The 24,369-nt window shown below is 49.5% G+C and overlaps 1 protein-coding gene across 1 annotated transcript in view; it reads left to right on the plus strand.

Annotated features, from left to right (window-relative positions):
* The window catches only part of LOC119449376 (multidrug resistance-associated protein 1-like), a 190,562-nt gene that overhangs the window by 157,753 nt on the left and 8,440 nt on the right, over positions 1–24,369 (plus strand). The window contains 5 exon segments of the mRNA XM_049666741.1: positions 6,762–6,888; positions 7,078–7,179; positions 8,261–8,407; positions 9,895–10,053; positions 20,431–20,597. Coding sequence (XP_049522698.1) covers positions 6,762–6,888; positions 7,078–7,179; positions 8,261–8,407; positions 9,895–10,053; positions 20,431–20,597 — 702 coding nt within the window.

Below are 24,369 nucleotides of genomic sequence, written 5' to 3' on the forward strand. Positions count from 1 at the left end.
AATTTGTCGCACATCTCTTTTTTTTTCTGCCAATGCTCCGTACATCTCTTGCTTATCTCAACCACTGACCTGCAAATGTTCCCATTAGCTCTGAACCCCCAGTTCTCCTGAAATTAATGTACTGCAAGCCCGCTCGATCAATAAGAGCATTGCAAAGAAGCTTGTCGCAAATGCAGGACAAAAATCTCAACATGCGTTTTCATATGAATTATTCCATGCATGTTGCCACACATCCAATACAGCATTAATATAATGTAGGCATAGTTTTAGCCAAAAATTATTTTAAATAAAGAATTTTCTTAAAGTGAGGTTTTTTAGGTAGCAGCAGTCTGAATAACTCCAGAGTCTCCTAAACACTTTTGGTGGCTACAGCCTTGTTTGAAAGTATTTGTAAATAAAATTTGGCAAAAAGCTTAGACTATTTCACATCAAGTGAATTGACTCTCACTTTCAAGGCATAATGCCTGATAGAGCAGAGGCGCATGCAGGAGTGCGAAGCTGCAGCACAGACCGTAGGGCAAATATCCGCTTCAGGCACGAATTAAATCTGTCAATGAAAAAAATTATCTTAACATCATTTTTGGCTCTCCATGCTTCAATAAAAGAGCCATTAAAAAAGGGAAAAATAAATTTTATTTTTTCATTGTTTTTTGGGGTGTCCACATTTGTGGATTCTGGAATTGTGGATTTGTGGCCTTAACCCGGAAAAATGCACTGTTCGCTTAGCTAGGTGAATGGGGCAAAACATTTTTCCTGTGATTCTTCCTTGATTATCTAAACATTTGCAAACTACTTTGTGTGGTAAACATGAAAGCAATGATTCTGAGCCGACAGGCACAAGAACACGTGAAATTTTCGGCAGCAAATTCGGCTCTTCGCTGCACATCCCTCACGGCGGCAAAGCTTTACATTTGTGTGCGCACGTGTTGCGGCCAGTCATCGTACCTGTAATACCTAATGGCCAATACCTGTCATACAACGGGTTTAGAGCTGTCATTGCTTGGCCTACCGTGCTTTTTTGGAGCATTTCTGCTGCAAGTGATCAGGCTGTGCACAATGTCTGTTTGCAATGTCCATGGTGTTTCTCTGTAGGAGCTTTTCAGCACATGCGTTCGTGAGGTACTCTAACCAGCTGTTGCTCAGCGCAAAACACAGAAAATGAGAAATCAGCCTCACGGGCCACCCTACGTGCCAAGTCTTGCTCCGCGCATTCATCATCCGAGAGATCTGCATCGGATACATTGCCATTCTGAATTTTTGCTTCGAACATGAGCAGGGCCTGCGCTTTTCAAATCACATTTTTCAATCTGTGTTTGGAACTAAGCCGAGCCATGGACACCAAGTTGGTGTCCACGTTGCTGGACACGGCTCCTGAAGGCGATATACAGTTAAACCTGGATATAACGAAATTGACGAATTCCCGAAAAACTTCGTTATAAAGAGGATTTCGTTATATGCAGGTTCAGCACGAAAATTCGTAAAAGAAATGTTTACCGTATTTACTCGATTCTAATGCGCCCTCATTTGTAACGCGCACCCGTTTTCCGTTTTCGTCGAAGCACTCATCCTCGGAATGTCACACCAGGTACCGGATGCGTGGACGCGTGTCGTTTCGCACAAGCGCGAGGCATCGGAAACGAAGAGCGAGCGTCACGATGACGTCGTAGCGTCGTATAGTGTTACAGTAGAACCTCGCTGTTACGTCGTTTTCGACCGGTCCCGGCACAGCTCCCATAGAACGCAATGCATTGGTAACTCCGCTGTTGCGTCGCAACTGTGGGACCGTTCCCGCATCATACGTTGCGAACTGCCACCCCGCGCCGGCCCGAGCGGCCATTTTGACTTTTCATGTCGCTTGGCTTGGTGGCTTGACGATGGCATTGGCCGCCCAAAGTGCCGGGGGCGACAACTACGACGTATTTTCGGTTTCCGCCAGCAAAAGTATGGCCCTTGAGATCCGTATTTGCTATATAAAGATGGTGTCCATGACGCGTTGTGGCCCTAAAATTGGTTTTGGCTCATAGATATTCCGTATAGGGTACAGCCACGCTAGCGACAAAAAACGCGCGCGTCATGCCGCGAGCGGCAAGTTGCCGCGCGTCAGCGCCTTGCCACAAGGCCACCGTGGCACGCGCGTCTCGCCGCGCGTAAAACCCCTATATATAAAAAAATGTCACAGTTTTGCCCTAAGGGCGAAGCAATGAATGCGATAGCAACACAGCAATGTCATACGAAGTAAGGTGAGCGGCTTTGTTAGCAATATGAATTGTAGTAAACATGAGCTGATTAAGTAAGCAGGTGTGCTGCGGCGTAAGTAGACCGACATGAAGAGAGACTCGATGACCACGAGAAGGCGCGTGTGAAACGGTGGTGTTGATGAGAAGCGCTTCCAGTGGGCAGCGCGTGCGAAGGGACACACCTGTAGCGCTGCACTGCCGATCCGGGCAGCATTGCATGTGTAGCGTGCATTGGAAAATGTGACCCGACTATTACTAACTGAATGAACAAACGTGGTGAAAGCGCGCACAAACAAACACCAATAGATCACACTGAATGACTGCAGACAACGACTGTCAAAACGCTAGCAGCAAGCATAGGCCGCAGCGGGCGAAGGTACGTGCGATCTATCGCTTCAACGGAAACTGAGCGGCGAATGCATGGCGCATAAAGGTCAGTGCCGTGTGGAGATAAGAGACGGTGCGGACGAGCGACGAGCGCGGTTGTTGGCAGAGTAGAAGTGCGCCACCCCCCCCGCTCCCTCCGGCGCTGGCTTCCTGCTTCCTTGCTTGTGCGTGGGAGATTGAGTGCGTTCGCTCTCCGTGATAGCGCGCGTCCCCGCACGCTTCCGCTCGGGCATACGGCGCGCGGCGAAGATTTTATCTATAGGGATCCTCACGGCGACGGCGACGGCAGAAATCCGGTTGAAGTGTCCATATAATTGCTATCGCAATAAAAGTAGCGCCATCCACTTCCCTCCTCCTCCGTCCCGCTGTCGCGCTCGGCGCGGCCAGCGAGATCGAGGCGCGATATCGACAGTGGCGCCGCCTACGTCGGGCCTGCCGTTTCAGGCAGCTAACGCGCTACCAGAGGAAATCTGCGGAAAACTTGGATCGTGCGCTGCGGAGCATTTATTGAGGCGCGATTTTGCTTCGTCAGTCAGTAACTAGCCTTAATAATGCCATTTTGGAAGTAGCAACGCGACGATGCGAGATGGCGCAAATACCAAGTGTGCAGCAGGCATTTGCGCTCGCCGGATGGTAAAGAAAAAAGCATTTAGCCCTCGCCTTGTCGGTTGCGGCAACATAAGGTGCAGCAGCATGCCATCACAACGAAGTTCTTGTCCTTTAACACGTTTGATCCGTTTGTGCGTACAGCACTTTCGACGCACAGGCCCGAGAATGGCGATCGGAGCGCGCTGGAAAGAAAAAAATATACAAACGCGCAAAGCGTGCTTCCACGTGACACGGATTGGCCCATGGGGGAGCGGAGGAGGATGGGGCGATAGGAGGCAGCGAGGAGAAAACGCCGGGGTGAGCGCGGTGGCGGCAAGATCTAAGAATGGCGCTACTTTTTATAGATGGGGGCTTTAGCCGCGCGGCAGCGCGATAAGATCTCCCGCGCTCTCCGAACGCGCGAGCAACACCGCGAGCGCTCGTTGTTTCATGCGAGAGACGACGATCGATGATTGAAAACCCGGCGTGGACCGGCGGCGGTCCGGTTGTGATGGCTCCTGGACGTCACCCTCGTCGCTCTTGATTGGTTCTTCATCTCGCGGCACGCGGCATTTGTCGCAGAAATGGGTCTCGAACCCATTTCGCGCGGCACGCCGCAACACCCCCAATTCCTGCCGCTTTTTCCGCGCGCGGCATGACGCGCGCTTTTGCCGCGTGTTTTTGCCGCTAGCGTGGCCGTACCCTAAAGTCCAAGGGCGCCGCGCGCCTTATGCTGTATGTGCGAGTGAAAACGTACGAGGAGAGCCGACGGCCGCGTCTAAATCTCGCGCGCGCAGAAAAGTAGGGAGGAAGCGCGCCTTCTTCCATTGCGCTCGAGGCACCAGCGAGGGGGAGGGATAGCGGGGCGGCGTTGTGTACTCTGGCATCAACTGCGTACTGCGCGGCGGCGCGCGGTCGCGTAGGCCGTATCTTGAAAGCGATCTGCGTTGGGGCAGAGTCTAGCAGTGTAGGTGCGTCGGCGGCTCGTAGCCTTGTGCGTGCTGTGTGTTCTCGGCGCTCAGTTTGCGTTGAAACGATAGATAACAGCACGAAGGTCACTTCGCTGGCTTCTCCAGCGGCGCTTCCACATGCCGCCAGCGTTTGACAGCGCGTGTCTGTGCTCATTGAGTCTGATGTGCCACAGCGTGTACCAGCGCGTCGGCAACATCAGCTGGAAAAGGAGAGAGTGCCGGCTTGGCAGGCTAGGCTAGCTGCAGCAAGCGGCAGGATCAGATTTGAATGAAGGGAGGGGGAAAGGTCTCGCCCGCGGCGGCAAGATCGCCGGGTCGAGGGATGCAGGGCCGCCTTGCACACGCACACACGTGCGCTCGCTTAGCGTTCCGTCGCGGCGGAGAAGGTGCTTCCGGTTGCTGCTCGCGCAAAAATGACAAAATTTTGGGCGAAATTTTAGATGGTCAGAGGGGAAAATTCGTTATATCGAGGGGGTCTCCCGCTGCCACTTCGTTACGTAGAGGTCTCAAATACATGTGCTTCTATGGAGTAATGGCGGGGAATAGAAAAACTTCATTATATCCAGGAATTCGTTATATGGAGTTTCGTTATAAGCAGGTTTAACTGTACTACTAAAACGTTGAACAAGAAGAACAGGACTTGAAGGACCTGATTTTTATTAAACACCACCGTATGAAGCCAAGGAAAACATAGGGGAAGCTATTTGTAGTTTTAATTGAAGTGTAGCAATTATACGCGAAAGGGGAATGAAAGTGGACAGAAAAACAACTTGCTGACATAGGGAACCAAACTCGCAACCTCCACATTACATGTGTTCAGTGGCGCACTGCCGGGGGGGGGTAAATAATGTTTAGAAGCAGAGCTGTAGTCAAGCACATGAGCAGGGTCCATATTGTATAGTTTTCCACTTTATTTTCTATTGTTTTCTTATCACCTGTCCTGTTCGGCACATTGCTTGGTAGCCAAGAGCTTGTGGGACTTTTGAGGTGCTGCATCACATCTTGTGTCACACGTCTTGTGTCGGCAGATATCAGCCTAATAATGACCCATCTTTTTTTTTTTTCTGAACTAAAAAAATGTTCGTTATGTCCATTTTGCTTTGTTAGGACAAGATTTTAAAATACATGTGTTCTGCAGGAATTTCGAAGGGGAATCACGGTTACATTGTTATATTCATTAGTTTGGTACCACCCGTTTCGTCTTAATGAAGTCTGACTGTATTGCTATTGAATTATGGGCAATAATGGTGTGGTCTGGTATGCTCTTGGTATAAGTGATAGAATACAGTAGGTATGACATACAAAAAAGGGCATTTGTTACACCTTTTATGCAGTAAGCCACCTAGGTGAAATACATTAAATGACACAGGCTATGGAATTAAGGAGGTTGACTCACCAAGGTAGGATACTGAGTGGATAAAGTTTGCCCATGTCAAGCTCCGACACCCAAGTCATTTGTGGGACAGCACCCACGAACGCAGGTACAGAGGGGTCCACCATTCAAACGAACACTCGATCGCAGAGTATGTCCGGATTTGCCTTTCTTACAAGAGTACAATCACCGACATATGCAGCAGATTGATTGTGGTTGGTAGCTCTGACTCCTTTCTACACACCTGTGCAGAGCATGACATTGCTGCCACAGCGACTTGCAACTGCTGCACCAACAAGTGAGAGTTGCACATTTGAGTGTTCCCTTTAAAAGTGGACCACACTGTACGTTCAAGCGATCGTCTTTGCCCATGACAGCGCCACTCCAGGGGGGGTATTCTTTAAGAGTCCACCGAGTGGACGGTCCATTTTGGCTGTCGCGATTGGCTTCAGCAGCACGAGCGAGAAAGAGCCAGCCAGTCTCCTTCTCGCTTGTGCTGCTGGAGCCAATCGTGACATCCGAAATGGACAGTCCACTAGGTGGGCTCTTACAGAATACTCTGAGCTGTATGGGGCGTACATTTTGGCAGGCTAGTTGGTCCATACTGAATTTTATAGTGTACGCACGGGGAAAAAAAAAACTGGACACGAGAGGAAAGAGCGCGGACTACCTACTATTTTATTTTTTCAGAGCACCAGGAAGCCAGTATAATGGCGGGTTACAATTGTCCCACTCGTAGAGAGCATGTCATCTATGAATATGATCTTTTTATGATTAATAAGTAAATACCTTGTGTGCCTTCTTGAACAACAAGGTCAACCATGTGCCACTTGAACTCGATGATACCAAAAAACAGCATGTGGGTCAGCCACCTAGAATATGAGTGAGCGGTACCGATAAAATAAGCTGTGTGCAGCCAAAAGCTTGTAGGGTGTATGTTCATTTGAAGGCCACACAAGAAACTCTCATTTTATGTTTGATTGTTCCTGTCAGCAACGGGAACCACATGACTAATTTGGTGCACTCTGCAGTTGCCCAATTGCCCCTGATAAGGCATTTCCAGTCACAAAAAATTACATTCACCTCATACATAATTTGTGTGCCATTATGTAAAATGGTACAGTCTGGAGAAGGTGTAATATTGTGTAAGTTCTAGAAGAGATGAATTTTGATAACCAAAGCAATGAAAATCTTTGCCTCTTACAGCTGCAGGCTAATCATTGCCAACGCACTGGCACTCGTGGTGTCTTTGGGAGCATCAATGTTGACCATTGCTGGGAGGAATGCTCTGAGCCCAGGAATGATTGGCCTCGTGTTGTCGTACACCCTGGAGGTCAGTCTTAAGCCAACTAGCTCCATTGTGCATACCAGTGTTACCATGCTTGCTTCACTTATTCTTGATTGCACTGCCGTGCTCAAAAAATATTTGTTGTGTCATTAAAGCTCTGGCAGCTACCCTTTTAACACCAACCTTACCATAGTTGTAAGTGTAAGTGTGGCACTGAAGCATCATTTATTGCAGGTGTCAAATGCGGCATCGTACACATTCCGAATGTTTGCACTGCTTGAGACTAGCCTTGTGGCTGTGGAAAGAATCAAGGAGTACATTGGTCTTTCTGAAGAGGTACGTGTTTTCCCAGCTGAGGAAATAAGCACATTTCTTTCTGTACCAGAAAATTGCCTATCCAAGGGCTGCCTATGATATATTTATTTATTTTTGCAGTGCTGCTGGCCTTGGACAAGGCTGCGAGCAGAAGTGGAAAATATGCAAAAATAATTTTTGGTTAACTCATATCCACCCATGATGTCCCACAACACAAAATGTGTTTGCATCGCATAAGAGTACAAAAAACAAAATGCGAAGATTTATGTAACAAAATACATGGTACAGATATCCTATGTTATGTAGAACAGTGCAGCATTAAAAAGCCCAAACAGAGAGCAGATTATAGCTATCAGCATTTGCATATTTTCCTTATTTTGAATGGTGAAACACTTATGTACTCAGACGTGCATTAAAGAACCCCAGGTGATAGAAAATCTGAAGCCCTCCACTAGGAGATCTTTCATACCCAGTGTGCAGTTTTGGAGCATTAAATACTACGGGCACATATTCACAGTGCTGATTAATTGCTGAATTTGTTTTACTGTTGTACTATATGTCAAGCACCTGCTGCATATTTTATATTATATTTATGGATTTGATGTATTTGTTTCTGTGTTTCCCTACAGTAATGCCATTAGGGCACTGCAGAAAATTCAATACATAAATCAATATAAATAAATAAATAAATAAATTGGAAACCAGTGGGTTCCTTGTATTCTAAGACAAGTTTTTAAAAAATTGCATCCTCCACTAGTAAACTACCAGTCATTATTCCAAGTTACAAGTACATTAGGCCCAGTAATGTGAGTGCGGAGGAGACAAAAAGGCTTGCTGGCAGTCGAAAAGGGCTTGCCCTCAACGTAAGAAAGCTCCAGCTTTTGGAGGCATTACACATCAAAGTATGGGGAGAGTACTGATAAAACAGTTAACAACAGGAGAAAGTGATAAGTGAAGAACTAAGCTAAGCTAGATGTGCGGCAAAAGGCAGAAACCAGAGCTTACTTGAGCAGTATTTGCAGGATCTTATATCTGTCACCTTGGCCTGCTCAGTGTGCCCTAGATGAATGTGTGCAAAAAGAAGGGCTTGGTACGTACGCAGGCTCCATGGAGAAATGTAGACACACAGCCCGCTGCTGATTGGCCAGCAAGAGGGGACGTTGTCTACTCAAACTACAGTGCAGCCTACAGAGATGACCTCGAGCTCGTTCTCAAGGGAATAAACATCAAAGCCTCTGATGGTCAGAAGGTGACTCTCCTTATGCCATTTGTGCTCAGCTGTGAAGGGGCTTGCATGTTTAGAGAGGAAAGTTGTATGCTAGGGCCTCTTCAGGCCAGCACTCATAATTGACATATATTTTTTTTAGTGTTTGTTTTTGCATGTTAAACTAATATTTGGATACATCTGCACATGCAGTAGCAGGGAAACTTGGGCAAGTTGGTGGGCGGTCATACTTAACACTGCTGACTCTCGACTAAAAGCTTTATTTGTGAAGATAAACAGTATATATACCGTATTTTCCGGTCTATAAGTTGCATCGTTGTATAAGTCGCGCGCCCTTCGAAACAGCAGTTCTTCCACAAAAAAAAACAAAGTATATAAGTCGCACCGGTGTATAAGACGCACCTGTTCATTTGGTAAGCGATTTAAAAAAGTTAGTGACATTTTACTTCGTGAATGCGAGCCACGCGCAAGTATATGCGTTGTGGAGGTCTTCCCCACGTTGGTAGCGCCAAATGTGGGGGTCTTCCCCAACCCGTAGCGAGTATAATCGCAGCTACGTAGGGTTCGGGCGAATAAGGCAACAAGCGAGCCAACTCAACAACGTTTATTGCTGTGGGCAATAAAATAGGCTTGCCTCGTCGCGTGTAGTAGTCACGCAAACGAGGTCACTCACGGGTTTCAGCGGGTAAATTACAACAAATGATTGAGGGCCTTAATCGAGAAAGTGTAAGAATTGGGTTGAAGATGAATATGCAGAAGACAAAGATAATGTTCAATAGCCTCGCAAGGGAACAAGAATTCAGGATCGCCAGTCAGGCCTAGAGTCTGTAATGGAGTACGTTTATCTAGGTCAATTACTCACAGGGGACTCTGATCATGAGAAAGAAATTTACAGAAGAATAAAATTGGGTTGGAGTGCATATGGCAGGCATTGCCAAATCCTGACTGGGAGCTTACCACTGTTGTTTAAAAGAAAAGTGTACAATCATTGCATTCTACCGGTGCTAACATACGGGGCAGAAACTTGGAGGTCAATAAAGAAGCTTGAGAACAAGTTAAGGACCGCACAAAGAGCGATGGAACGAAAAATCTTAGGACTAACGTTAAGAGACAGGAAGAGAGCGGTGTGGATCAGGGAACAAAGGGGGATAGACGATATTCTAGTTGACATTAAGCGGAAGAAATGGAGCTGGGCAGGCCATGTAATGCGTAGGATGGATAACCGGTGGACCATTATGGTTACAGAATGGATACCAAGAGAAGGGAAGCGCAGTCGAGGTCGGAAGAAAACCAGGTGGGATGATGAAGGTAGGAAATTTGTAGGCGCAAGTTGGAATCGGCTAGCTCAAGACGGGTAATTGGAGATCGCAGGGAGAGGCCTTTGTCCTGCAATGGACATAAATATAGGCTGATGATGATGATATTGAAAGTTAGCCCCAGAAAGTGTGTTAAGCACCCAAAGAATGCTAGCGCATTAAATCTAAATACATTACCTTGCTGGATGCTTCCAGATTGGCCTCGTTGGAAGGACAGGTGCTGGCAAGTCTACACTAGCACTAGCCCTCTTCCGAATCATTGAACCCAAAACAGGCAGAATCAATGTGGACCATGTGGACATTTCCAAGATTGGCCTTCACGATCTCCGTTCCAAGATGACCATCATTCCTCAGGTTTGTGAGTGTTCTTGAAAAGTTAATGCTGTTACCATGCCCTGTAGCAGGATTCTGGGGAACCCCTCGATCCTTTCCTAAAGTGCCAGCAAGTCCCCATGTTCGTCCTTTCTAGACAAAAAAAAAAACAACGTTACAGAAGAACTGTGCCTCTAGAAACACCGATCAGCGAAAAGTTGTACTGTGCCTACAATAAAGATATCTGAATGTTTGAAATTTTGTAGATGAGTCACATATTGCATTCCTAATAAGGGCGTGCAAATGTTTTGAAATATAGACTACTATTTGAATATATATTTAATATTCCCATCAGATTTGGGAGCCAGGTGTTGGATAGTTTTTAAATATTGAACATGACACAAGTATTTGCAACTAACCAAAAATTTCATAGGGCACTTGTGAGCCGTAGCTCTCATTTTTTTCTTAGAAGGTCCATCGACAAAGCAGTGAGGTGGCTTTAAGCATTATGAAATAATGCTACTGGCTAGAGTTTGCGAGAAAACTCTAGCCTGAGCCACATCATGCGAAGCATGACGATGCCATGGTTCCATTTTGTGTGCTTATGAGAAGTTTATCAGCAGCATTAGAATTTATCTGGGCATAGAACCCGCTAGCAAATCTGCCTATTAAACTGGAAGTCATGGACATCAGCAATGGGTCCAAAGTACCCAGAATAAATGTCTGATGTTTAAATGCAATGTGAAATACATGAGATTTCTTGTAACCGAGATCATCAAACCTTTTACGCCCAGTGGAAGAAATAAAGAGGTTCTTTGTCCATTCCTCAGTGTTCCACTGATGTGAAGGGTAAGACAGCGTAGAAATATAAAGGGCCCTGTAAACTATTTTTGTCGTACCTAGATATATCACTCGGACGTAGTATCTCTCATAAGGTGCTTTTTCACAAAATTTTTATTTTGCTGCACTATGTTAGAAGAGCTACAAGGGGTTAAACATTACTTTCCTTTCAAGCCATCGCATTCCCCTCAACTTTTATTCTATGCTGCCATGGCTATGACCCTCCTTCTAGGGCAAACTTTCACGCAGTGTGTGGGGGTCTTCCCCAACCCGTAGCGCGTGTAATCGCAGCTACGTAGGGTTCGGGCGAATAAGGCAACCAGCGAGTCAACTCAACAACGTTTATTGCTGTCAGCAATAAAACACACTTGTAGAGGGAAGTCCGCTCTGTATAACAACTAATAAAATAGGCTTGCCTCGTCGCGTGTGGTAGTCACGCGAACGAGGTCACTCACGGCTTTCAGCAGGTAAATTCCGTCCAGGCAGTAGGTCAAGCGAGGTCAGAGAGAGCGGGAGTCTCTCGGTCGCGCTCTTTTATGCCTTTTTGCCTTTCCGCGAGGGGAGTGTCCTCCTCGCCCGCCGGATACTTTCCCTCTTCCCGCGCGGCACGCGCGTCGCGAGAGGCGAGCGAGAACCGGGAGAGGGCAAAGTGCATTTCTCCCGTGTTCGCCCGGCTCCCGCAGCGCGCGGTGTGCGCGCATGAGATGTCCACCCGGCTGCTGTCGCGGGCGCTCCGTGCGCCGGCGATGGCCGAGCGCCCGCGGGAGAAGGTGGCAGCGTGTGCTCCCCCACATCCTCCCCCCCTTAAGAAGGCCCCCGTACGTTGAGGCTGGCACCTAGGGACGTCCGTTTGCCTGAGTACCCGCCGAGGTTGGCGACCGAGGAAGCGTTGTGGTGATGTAGCCCTCAGCTGGCCGACACTTGATGCCGACTTGGAGGCTGGTCAGCTGCACTGCTCGGGCTTGCGAGGCTGGATCGTTGTCGGGGCTCGAAGGTGGCTCTCAGTGCTGCGCCCTAGGTGTCGGCTGCGCTGGAGGGGGTGGTCGTCTGCCGGCCGCCGGCTAGCGGTTCGTGCGGCTCCAAGGCCGGCGTAGCGCCGTCAGTACTGCAAGGGCGTCAGTTGTTCCAGCGCGTACTGCAGGCAATTCGCACGGCCGTATCTCTTCTTGCTCTGCCCCTGGAAATTATTATCAGCAACTGCATAGCAAACTGCACGGAATGGCACTGTGATCAGCAGCATAGTTGGCCGTATCCGGGGACACCATCGACGTCTGTTGCGAAGGGAATGTTCGCAAGCATCATCACCAATTCGAGTCGCAGCACAGGATAATCACCGCACTGGCCCTCACAGCAGTCTTTGGTGAAACCGCACACCCACGCGTCGAGCGTTCACGCCACATTCCCGTCGTGGCCTCGACGACTCGTTGTCCATACTCGGCGCTCCGTGGTCACTAGACGTTCGCTTCCCCGGCAGGAACTACCAAGGTGCCAGCCCGGCGCGGCTGTATGCTCACGCGGTACGCAACGCCACCCGGACTTACGAATGTTCCTCGCAGTCGTCGGGTTGCGCAACTAGCAGTCAGATTACGTTTGCCTGCTACGCAAATGGTAGCGCGGCTGCGGGCTCGCCGTTCGGTTCTGACTGCTCTCTCTCACCGATCGCGGTTGAGGGAGGGCTTGATCGTCATCCCACTGCTCATCACGCGGCACGTAGCGTTTCAGGTCGCATACGTGTACCGGTCCGCAGATCGGCTTTCCTTTCTTGTTCTCGAGCCGGTAAACAAGCGAGGAAACCTTCTCTCTCACTTGATACGGCCCGGTCCACTTCGGCGCCAGCGAGGCAGCGAACTGTTTGGTAGCATCGCTGAGAACGTGCTGGCGTCGAAGCACCAGATTGCCCACTTCGTAGTGGACGTTCCGATGCGAGCGGTCGTACTGCGCCTTCTGCTGTGCCCTTGCAGTGCGAAGATTACAGCGTGCTTTATGTAAAGCTTCCGTCATCTTGGCACGTAGATGCGTCGCGTATTCAGCTCGTGCTGACGGCGCGACTGGCATTCCGCTGCGATCCGCGAGAACCCTATCCATCGGATTCGGCAGCTCTCTCCCCAGGTTGAGAGAAGAAGGCGCATACCCAGTCGAGCGGTTCACTGTCGATCGCAATGCAAACCCGATCTCTGGAAGGTAGGTATCCCAGTCCTTATGCCTTTCAGAGAACGCGACAAGCATGTGCTTGATGTTGCGATTGACTCGTTCAGTGGGGTTCGACTGAGCATGGTAGGTTGTCGTTTTCTTATGCTTAATGCCCAGTGCGGCGCATGAGTCAACGAATACCTTTGCAGTGAAGTAGGACGCATTGTCCGTTATCAACTGCTCCGGAAAACCAAACCTGGTGAAAACCTCCATCAACTTATCCATGATCACCCGTGCCGTCAGTTTTCGTAGGGGGAAAAGTTCTACCCATTTACTGAAGTGATCCGTGACCACCAGCAAGAATTTGTTCCTGCTCGGTGTTGTGGGATACGGTCCCATGACGTCACATGCCGCGATTTGCCAGGGAGTCTGGCTGTCGATAGGCTGCATGAAGCCGGGCGGTCGTCCGCCTCGGGGCTTCACGCTTTGGCACACATGGCACGATCGGGCGTAGCGAATCACGTCCCGCTTCATGCCTGGCCAGGTAGCGAAGCGACACAACTTAACGTAAGTCTTGGGGCCGCTCGCGTGCCCAGCGATGCACGAGTCATGAAAGTAGCGTAGCAGTGCTCCTCTCAACGCGCGCGGTATCACCACCTTAAACGCCTCACTTGTGTCGTTCTCGGTGGGAATATACCTCAGCAAGACGCCGTCGGAATTCAGCAGATAGGAATCCAGTGCGCTCACAGCATTACCAGCTGTTCCTGAGCGCTCCGCACCGACAGCAATACCAGCTGCCTCCATGTGCGCGGCGGCCGCGCCGCCCGGCTCTCGGAGCCCGTCGAGCACTTTCCGACAAAACGGATCCTTCTGCTGAGCCTCGAACAGCTCCTTTCTGCTGAAGACAACTCCTGCGGAACCGACAACATCTACGTGGTTCACGCTCTCGCCCAGGATCGACGGTTGTTCCGCGTCCCTTACTCGGGCTACGGCCAGGGTTTCTCCCTCGCCTCGGACTGGCGCTCGCGAAAGTGCGTCCGCTGCGGCATTGCTTTTTCCTTTGCGGTAGCGCACGGTGAAGTCGTAACGCTGCAGCAGCAGTGCCCAACGCGCCAGGCGACCACTCGGCTCACTCAAGCGCTTCAACCAAGTGAGAGCCATGTGGTCAGTCTCAATCGTGAATGCCACTCCGTCGACATAATAGTCAAACTTTCGCAGAGCGAAAACTATCGCGAGACACTCCTTCTCTGTCACCGAGTAGTTCCTTTCCGCCGGCGTCAACGAACGGCTCGCGAACGCAACCGGTCGGAGAATGCCTCCGTGCTCCTGAAGCAAAATTGCACCTAGGCCCAGGTCGCTTGCGTCTGTTTGAATCACAAACTCCCTGTTCAAGTCGGGCAGCTGCAACTCTGCCGTGTCAGCGAGCACCTTTGTGAGGCCGCGCAGTGCCGCCTCCTGCTCTGGACCCCAAGTCCAACGCTCGTCTTTCCTCAAGAGCTTCGTTAAAGGCGCTTGCACTGCCGCGCAGTCTGGAATGAATTGGCGATAAAAGTTCACCAATCCCAGAAAGCGTCTCAGTTCGCCGATGTCTTTCGGCGACGGGTAGCTAAGTATAGCCTCGAGCTTATCCTCACTCGGCAGAATGCGGCCGTTGTCCAACGTGAATCCCAACAGCGTTATTCTGTTCGCAGCTATCTGAGCTTTATTCGGGTTCAACGTGATACCCGCGGACCTCAGCCTGTCTAGGACGTCTCTCAAGTGGCGCAAGTGCTCGTCGAATGTTTTCGAATAAACCACTATGTCGTCGAGATATGCGAGAGCATGTTGCCACTTTGCATCTCCTAGAACTCGGTCCATCAACCTCTGATAAGTAGCGGGAGCTCCGACTAAGCCAAAAGACATTCTTTTGAACTGAAAGAGCCCGCGGTGACAAGTGAAAGCCGTTTTCTCTTTGTCACGCTCGTTCATTTCGACCTGAAAATATCCCCGACTAGCATCGAGCGTCGTAAAGTACTTCGCCCCGCCTAGGTTAGATACTAAAGAGGAAATGGAGGGTAGAGGGTACGCATCCTTCTTCGTAACCTCATTCAGCCTGCGGTAGTCTACACAAAGGCGATAAGTATCGTTCTTCTTCGGGACTAGAACTACCGGGAAGCCCCATGGGCTGTTCGACCTTTCCACAACGCCTGTGTCGATGAGTTCATCTAAGGCGCTGTCAAGTGCTTTCCGTTTAGTCAAGCTTATCGGCCGAGGATTACATTTCCACGGCGCAGCGTCACCCGTGTCTATCCTGTGCCTGACTAACGTAGTGAGGCCCGGCCGGTCCGTGAAAATCGCGTCATATTCGTACAACAGCGATGACAGTCGTGCCCTTTCTCTTTCCGGCAGGCTGTTGACCTCTGACAAAAGTGGGTGTGCTGCCCCTTGCAACGTCGCGGCACAATGTTGTGCCACCGTCTCTCCGTTGCTTTGATCGTCTTTACCGATTACGGTTTGCTCGCTCGGCTGGGTGTGGCCCGCTCGCGCCGCCCCCGGAGACTGGCGTGTCGCCGCAGGCACGGGCGCTTTTGCGAAACGCTTCAAAACACCCGTTCCGTTCTCTCGGTAACCTCCGCTGGCGATGTCTATCAAAATACCCGACTTGGCGAGAAAGTCTCGACCTAAAATAACAGGCACTGACAGACCGGGAAGATGTACGAGGCGTTGTCGCCTGACGCGTCTCTCCCAGCGAATAACTAGTCTAGCTGCACCGCTCGATTGTGCTGTGCCGGAAGCAAGGCGGAAAGTGATGTCACTATCTCTTAAGCGGATATTGTTCTCGCGGAGATGCTGCAACACCTCGTCACCAAATAAAGAAGCGCTTGCCCCAGTATCCAATAATGCGGCAAACTTCTTTCGGGCTATCGTTAGCTCGATGAACGGCGCCTGCGAGTCCGCGACATCTCCTACGCGACAAGCCAAAGGCGCAAGTAAATCGAAATCGCCAGTTGTGTTCGACATCGCCGCCCGGGACCCAAGGTGGATCACCGGCGGCCTCGCCCGTTTCCCGAACCACGTGCTCGACCTTGGCCCGGCGTGCTTGCGCAGTCACGGGCGATGTGCCCCAGTCCGCCGCATTGGTAGCAACGGCCACCGAAGCCTCGGTGGCGTGGGCGCCCGTCGCTCCAATCCGGCGGGCCGTAGCTTCCACGCTCGGCGGTCGGCATGTGCCGCTCCTCTGTTCTCGCATTAGTCGCAAGTTCCTGCCGCGGCGCACTGCGTGCCGCGTTATGCTGTGCTGTTTTCAGCGCGTAGGCGTACGGGTCCAAGGCGCGGTCTGATAATTCCCAACCACGCTGGACCTGCTCGTCGGCGAACGATGCCGACGCGTCGACCCTCGGGGAATGTGAAGCGATCCCGCCGCCGTTCCACGCGCAGCGAGGCTCAAGTGACAGTGCGGCGGGTGGAGGCGGACGGTATGCTCGCGCCGCGAGGATGTCCCCTTGGATGCGCTTTGCTTCGGTGGCGAGCTCGTCTAAGTCTCGGTACTTACATCCCCTGAAGTAGGCCGCGAAAGTCGGGTGCGCTTGCCGTGTGACGCGCTCGACTTTATCGGCGTCGGTGGCGAGAGGGCTTGCGAGACGATAAAGTTCGTCCATCGCTCGAACATACTCCAGCAGGGACTCGTCCGGATGCTGGGTACGCAACTCCAACTCTCTCCTCAAACGCCACTCGTAGTTGGCCGGAAGAAATTCCTCGCGGAAGTTCGCGCGGAACTCTTCTACTGTGCGGGCTCTGTGTCCGGCCAGTCGGAACCAACGAGCCGCCTGTTCAGTCAGTGAAGCAGGGACCACGCGCGCGAGAAGTTCGGCGTCTGAAAGCCCTGTTGCTTGCTGATAATACTGCAGACGGTCGAGGTACTCGTTTGCACTAGTGCGATCGTGGTACCCACTATAGGTAGGCATGTCTACCTTAATTCGTGGTCGCTCGCTCTGCGACGGGGCCCGCATGGTGTTCTGCAGGGCGCCGGCTAAGCTCTGCATGACTTGCAGCGCATTCTGCAGCATTATTTCGCTTGACGGAATACTACCGCCCGAAGGTTCGGACGCATCCGCAGCTTGCGTCGAACTATTTAGAGGCATAGGTGGCTCTGAGTCCGCGGGACGACGCGGCGAGGTGTTAGGCGTGTTAGGCCTACTCTCAGGCCTAAACCCTGCCAACGTGGCGTTTCCGCGATCCCGACTGTTCCGCGTGAAACACTCAAAATCCAAGCTACCGGTTTGTTCGGAAGCTGCCGCCGCGTTAGCACTAGGCCTCTGATTATCTGCCGCGACATCCGACAGCATGAACAAATCTGGAAAGTCAGACAAGCCCGTCGCCATTGTTTACTGCAACTTCAGTAGTCCCAGCTCCAAAAAACAGAAAACTCGCCGTGTTGCCGAATTCGAACCACGTTGGTAGCGCCAAGTGTGGGGGTCTTCCCCAACCCGTAGCGCGTGTAATCGCAGCTACGTAGGGTTCGGGCGAATAAGGCAACCAGCGAGTCAACTCAACAACGTTTATTGCTGTCAGCAATAAAACACACTTGTAGAGGGAAGTCCGCTCTGTATAACAACTAATAAAATAGGCTTGCCTCGTCGCGTGTGGTAGTCACGCGAACGAGGTCACTCACGGCTTTCAGCAGGTAAATTCCGTCCAGGCAGTAGGTCAAGCGAGGTCAGAGAGAGCGGGAGTCTCTCGGTCGCGCTCTTTTATGCCTTTTTGCCTTTCCGCGAGGGGAGTGTCCTCCTCGCCCGCCGGATACTTTCCCTCTTCCCGCGCGGCACGCGCGTCGCGAGAGGCGAGCGAGAACCGGGAGAGGGCAAAGTGCATTTCTCCCGTGTTCGCCCGGCTCCCGCAGCGCGCGGTGTGCGCGCACGAGATGTCCACCCGGCTGCTGTCGCGGGCGCTCCGTGCGCCGGCGATGGCCGAGCGCCCGCGGGAGAAGGTGGCAGCGTGTGCTCCCCCACAAGTGATACATGTTGTCTGCAAGTGCGCATGTCAGCCACTTTTTCACGAGTTAGAAATCAGTAGCAGAGACAAAATCAAATAAGTGCACAAATTATTCGTAGGAGAAATGAGTCAGACACTAGTCGGGCAGTGTATCAGCTCAACCTCTGTTCTACTATCTAATCAAGAGTTAAAATTTTTTTTCGGTCAAGCTTCAGGCACTGATAGCAAGTTGTTAGTTTGTTGACATGCCCTATACTTATTTTGTCATAAACATGCGTATATATATATATATATATATATATACATACATACGCATGGCCAACTCCCAGGGTTAGGTCTACTTGTAAAAAACATAAATACACCAGAAAGTGGATGGGAAAACGGCTCCGCGGTAGCTCAATGGTAAAAGCATCGCATGCGTAATGCGAAAACGTGGGATCGTTCCCCACCTGCGCACAGTTGTTTTTTCATCCATATATATATATATATATATATATATATATATATATATATATATTGTGCGCTCTCCCAATAAAGTTGCTGTAATTGCACCTCTAAGGTGTCATCTTTGCCTTGGTTTCCGTCTTCTGTGTGTGTGCTGTTTTTCATCCTCAAACAATCAGGTTTCCTAAATACTAATCATTTATTCCCGGAAGGTGCTGACTTATGCTAATACGTTAAGTTTGGTTCTCTGAACAACATGAAAGGCAGTGGAAAGAGAACAGATGACACAATGGCATCGTATCTGTATGCCTGTTGAATGTCAAGTAAATAGTTTTCAAGGCGGCACAGTTGGCCACTGTAAGCCATAGTTTGAATGGGGGAGCCAGAAAGGGACACACAGCATATTGTTTACAATTTGTGGAGTGGCATGAAAGGAAGAAAGAAAATGAATAAACGAGCCAATCTTGGCACTTTGTTGGTTGGTATCTGAGACGGTGAATAACTGACTTTGAGAGAGGAGTGAAAATAAGCAGTGCTATGTTGAAGGTTGGACCCTGAACAACTTCAGACTGTTAACAACAAAGGACTTTAGCGACTTAAGACCTAAAGAATCCGATTGGCTAGCTAACCTAGTGGGCTTTGCCAGGTAGGCTAACTATTCACTCACTGATTATACAAACTGATGATATAATTGTCTGCTTTAGTGGTAGCACTGCTATTGCTGGTTGCCATCTGGTGGGGATGAGGAAATGTGGCTGGTCTGGTGGCCTCTTGGAGCACTGAGTGGCAGCACTTGCTGCTGCAAAAACTGTAATATCTTGTTCACCTCTTACACTCCACACAGGACTACAGGAGGAAAGGTAGAGTGTTCAATGGTGAAGTGTTCAACTTAGCAAACTGTTTGCAAACTACACTTACGGAAGTGTAGAATCGCCGGGCCCTACGCCGTTAGCAGCATTCCCGGAAGACACCCCAACATCTTCGGGACTTTGTGCTGGCATTGGCTGACTGTAGAGGCCGAACTAAGGGGGAAGGAGTGTTGTGTACCGATTCCAGCTGCTGAGTTCAGCGGATGACATATGTTCGTCAGTCAGCCCTGGTGATAAGAGTGCCCTCTTCTGGCCCCAAGAGCGCATATATTCCAGTTGTTATCGAGTTCCCTAGTTCTGTGTTTGTTTCGGGACGGCAATAAAAGGTTATTGCCGATACCGCCTCATATCGATGGTGCCTCGTAATATTTTTGAGTTGGGACGGCTGTGAACTTGTAGTCTCTCTCTATGCGCACCTGCATCTGGGCATTTGTACAGTGACTCCAGATGCAGAGCTCTGGCTATAGTAATGCAAATACAGTGACCTTCATTATTCTTCTAATAACTCTGAAGAAGATTTTGTGCATTGGTTGGTCTGCATTGTTTGGTACAGCGCACTGTTTTCTCTTCATTGTTCGCCTGATTTGTCTGGAAAAAGAATGAACAACCAACATTGTACATGCATCTGGCCATCAGAGAATGGAGCTGCTGAATATGTGAACTAATTTCAGTGCCTGCCAGCAAATAAAAGTGGTGACAAACTAGGCCAACAGTGCTGCCAAATGTTTTATTGAAAAGTGCTGATCATGAAGTTTCACCTTATGTCAGAACTTGAGCAATAGGAAAGCAGCAATTAGTGCAGCACCTTGGCTTAATGTTGTTGGAATAAGAATGTGGATCACTTGTCATATGGCTGCATTTTGGTGGAGGTCAAATGGAAAAATGTTTGTGTACCTAGGTGTGTGTAAAGTTTATATAAAGAGGTCCGGAGGCTCGACTTAGCCGAGGCGGGCCGCTCCCAGGTTGGCACTGTCAGGCCAAGCCCTTCAGTGACATCATGGGCCCTCTGGACAGCCCTTAGTTGGTCTTGAAGCAATAGGCTTTGTATTCTTTTTTCCCATCGAGTCCATTCTTACCTAGGTGTGTACCTAGGTGCATGTTGAAGAAACCGTCAGTAGTCAAAGTTAATCTGGAGCCCCCTTCACTCGACTGTGGTATTGTGCAGGACCCAGTGTTGTTTGCGGGCACTTTGCGGTGGAACCTGGATCCCTGCGGAGAGTACACGGATGACGCTCTGTGGCAGGCACTGGAACAGGCACACCTCAAGGACTTTGTGGCCACCCAGGATGCTGGCCTGGACTATGAAGTGGTGGAGGGTGGTGAAAACCTTAGGTATGCACTCGTAGCTGGAGCAAATTTGAACATAGTGAACCTCTGTCAAACAGCTACAGCTTTGTGAATATGGTCACCGGAAAATGCTGCATGCATCTATCAAACTAGACCTCAAATACATGGAACTACAAGTGTATACTAAGACTAGCAACACCTTCGTTTGTTGCTCCTGGTTAATTAGTTAATCCTAATAATCAAGAATTTTAGGCACCCCCCCCCCCCCCCAAAGAAATGTGTCATAAAAAATGTTTGAAATGCATCTACTGCATCTAGTTACCTGTGGAGTGTTATAGCAAACAGTGCAAAACAAACGTTGTTAGGATAACTTTGCACTGTTAAATGCTACATACAACTCAAGTTTGCAGCTTGTGTAGAAAGGCATAATTTTTTGTCAACGTAAATTTTTGGCCAACTTTTATTGCTAGGTGTAACCTATCGTAAATTTTTTTCGTTATTCCTATTACTTTTTGCTGTCTGTGTTTAACTTCTGGGCAAATAATATTATCACTAGAGGCACAGCTTGTATAGTCCACAGGAAAATGAGACAGGCTAGCTTGGAGGAAGGTGCTTAATTCATTATACTGTTCACCAAGAGGGTGGCCTTTATGTGGGAGGAACTGAAAATGTCATTTGTGGCATTATAGAGATTCAACGTCTGAATACACAGTTGTGCCAACCCTGTCTACGCCACTGTAATCCAGTATCCAGGGCCCTCCCTAATAGCCAACTGTACAGCTTCATAATTTTAATTGCCGCAGTTCAATTTCTTTTTTATTTTTATTTTTTATTTGAGAAGCAAACCATGTACAGCTTGGGAAAAATAATGCGCCTTCATTAATGAACAAGAATTAGCAGCACACACTACTTTTAGAGGTTTCTAAGCTTTTGTGGCATTGAGTATCAAAATTATGTTGTGGAGTTTAATCTCCTGAAAGTGCACAATATGATTATGAGGGATGTCATAGTGAAGGTGCCCCAGATTAACTTAGACCACCGGGGAGGGGAGTTCAACGTGCACCAAAGTACAGAAACATTCTTGCCTTTCACCTCCACTAAAATGCAGCCGCCATGCCTAGGAAAACCTGTGACCTCTATCACTAACTGAAGAATCCAGTTTCAAGAATTGAGCGCCAGCTGTAGGCTGATCATGTGCTTTCTCACGCAGTAGGCCGCACTGTAGCAGAACAGGATAGATTTCCTTGCGATATAAGCATTACCCAATGGTTTTGGCAGGCAATCGGTTACAAATATTAGGAAGGAAACATAGATACTGGCACCTGGCAAACGGAGCTCCAGAACTAACCATAACCGATCTATCCAAGCTTACACCGCTCACACTGATACGTTCAGGTACTCCATCTTCCCCAACGTAATTGAAATGTGGAACAAGATACCGATGTATGTTGTTGAAAATACTGATCTGTCTCATTTCAAACAAACTCTGGATGACTATCTGTGCAAGTGTGCCGCTTGATTCCGATGTATTCTGTGTTTGTGATTATTCCACATTTTTCTATATTTCTTCATAACCCTCTCTGTAAGGACCCTCGAAGAGAGTTGACAATATTGTTAAACAAATAAGTAAATAAATAATTAATTAAATAAGACCTCGATAATACATAGTTATCAGGGAAAGTGGATCAGGTACGCACTAAGCAATGTACTACAGTGTAGACCGCTTATAATGTAAGGCGCCGGAGTCGCAAATATCTGCATTATACAGTGGAATCTTGATCATACGATCACGGCTAATGCGAATTTCCGGATGATATGAATTTTTCTGTGGTCCTGGCGAGCCCCATTACTTTGCAACGTGCTAGGGAACGGTTGTTACGAATCGATTTTCGACCCGTGTCGGTTGATACGAATAAACGGCGCCTGACCAACGGCCGCGAAAGAGAACTGCGCGAAGTCACGCGCTTTCTCCCTTTCTCTTTTGGTGCGGAGGCGCTGCCGCGGCGCCGGACAGTGCGGAGGCCACGACTGGGCGCGAAGAGTTTAAAGGCGGTGGTTCTTTTGTTGCTCTTGTGCTTTTCCTTTTGTGCTTTTCCCCACGCAGGCGTGGGGAAGCGCGGCCGTCGCAGTTAGCGAAGGTTCGTGCAGTCTATCTCTTCAATGGAAACTAAGCGGCATAAGCACAGCACATACAAAGGTCAGAGCCGTGTGGAGATCGCTCTCAAGATTCAAGATACAGTGCGCGCGACAACATCGACAGCCGGCAGAGGTGCAAAGTACAAGAACGCATTTGTTGGCAGAGTAGAAGTCGCTGCCCCCCCCCCCCCCTCCCTCCCTCCCGCGCTGCCTTCCCGCTTTGCTTCTTTCGCGTGGGAGATTGCGTCGCCAGTTACCCTTGCACCCGGTTGCAAGATACGCATTTGGTGCCCCAGCACAGCATCGCCCCGCCCCCTCCCTCCCTCCCTCCCTCCCATACCCCCACGGCCTTTCGCGCGATGCAAGTAGCGTTTGCTCTCCGCTGTGCGTTCGCTCTCCGTGAAGGCACGCATCCCCCGCGCGCTTTCACTTGCATATGCGGCGCGCGGCGACGATTTTATTGCCCTTGGACTCATGCTTCACGTCTCATGCTCCCCCTCCGCATCGTCCTCGTTGATCTCCTCTCCCATCGGTGGGCGCACCTCGTTGAAAAGCGTGCTCGCTACCGCCCTTGTTGGCAAGATTTTCCCGCGGAAGCCGCATTATAACCGGTATTTCGTCTCACGCGGCTGCACTGTTAGCGGTATGCATATACATGGTGTTCTATGGGAGGGTAAACGGGAGTCGGAAAAGGCCGCGTTGTAGCCAGTTCTGCACTATAAACGGTTACGTTATAAGTGGTCTATAGTGTAAATGCTTTTTACGTGCGTGTGCCTGAGTGCGTTCACCTCTGACTCTTTAATTTAGCTAGTTTTATTGTGTTTCGATGATACGAATTTCGGCTAATATGAATATTTCTGGTGACCCCGTGAGATTTGTATCATCGAGATTCCACTGTAAGCAGTTCCGCACTATAACCAAAACAACGATTTTCAAGGCCTGCACATATACAAAACATGTAGACCAAGCAGCCGCGCTTATCCGAGAATCGAAGCGTGCGACCGGTAGTTATGCATCCGTTTAATTTTACAGACGTTTGGTGGTTAATCTCCAAGTACCCGCCGTCTTCGCATGAAGCAGACAAAATAATAATACTTAAAAAACAAAACAAAAAACAACGGTGACCGAAATTTCAGACGCAGTACAGTGCCTCAACTGATTTCTCGGACTGATCGGCGTATGCACAGTGTCGTAAAGATAGCGACCGCAGACCAAGCTGCCGCCATTCGAGTGTTGCCCGTACCCTTACTTTCGTTATCAAGGTGGTTTCTACGCTTTTCCTGTGCCGTAAAGCCATTTTGCAACAAATTTTTTTAGTCGGCACCAGACCACAACTTTGGTCGCCGACAAGGCGATCTGGTTATGCCTAACCGGCCGGGGTGTCCTGCAGCATGCCGTCACGGATAGCTCACCCTTGATATATTCATACCGATAGATGATTATGTAGAGACTACGCATGCAATCGCGCGCACGGGCTGAACTGACAGCAACGCGTATGAAGCGGAGTTTGGTTCCCCGAGTGATCAGCCATGGCAACTATGTACTGCGAAGGCTTACCAAGTTTGTAAGGGCGCATACTGGTAGGAACGGTGGAAGCACATAAGTGCACATAAACGCTAATAGCTCCAAACTAAACTTGCGTAACACTGCTTAAACTGACAGTGTCGCACGCACGATATCC

This window comes from Dermacentor silvarum, chromosome 4 (genome assembly GCF_013339745.2).
Source record: "Dermacentor silvarum isolate Dsil-2018 chromosome 4, BIME_Dsil_1.4, whole genome shotgun sequence".
In the NCBI taxonomy this organism is placed as follows: Eukaryota; Metazoa; Arthropoda; class Arachnida; order Ixodida; family Ixodidae; genus Dermacentor; species Dermacentor silvarum.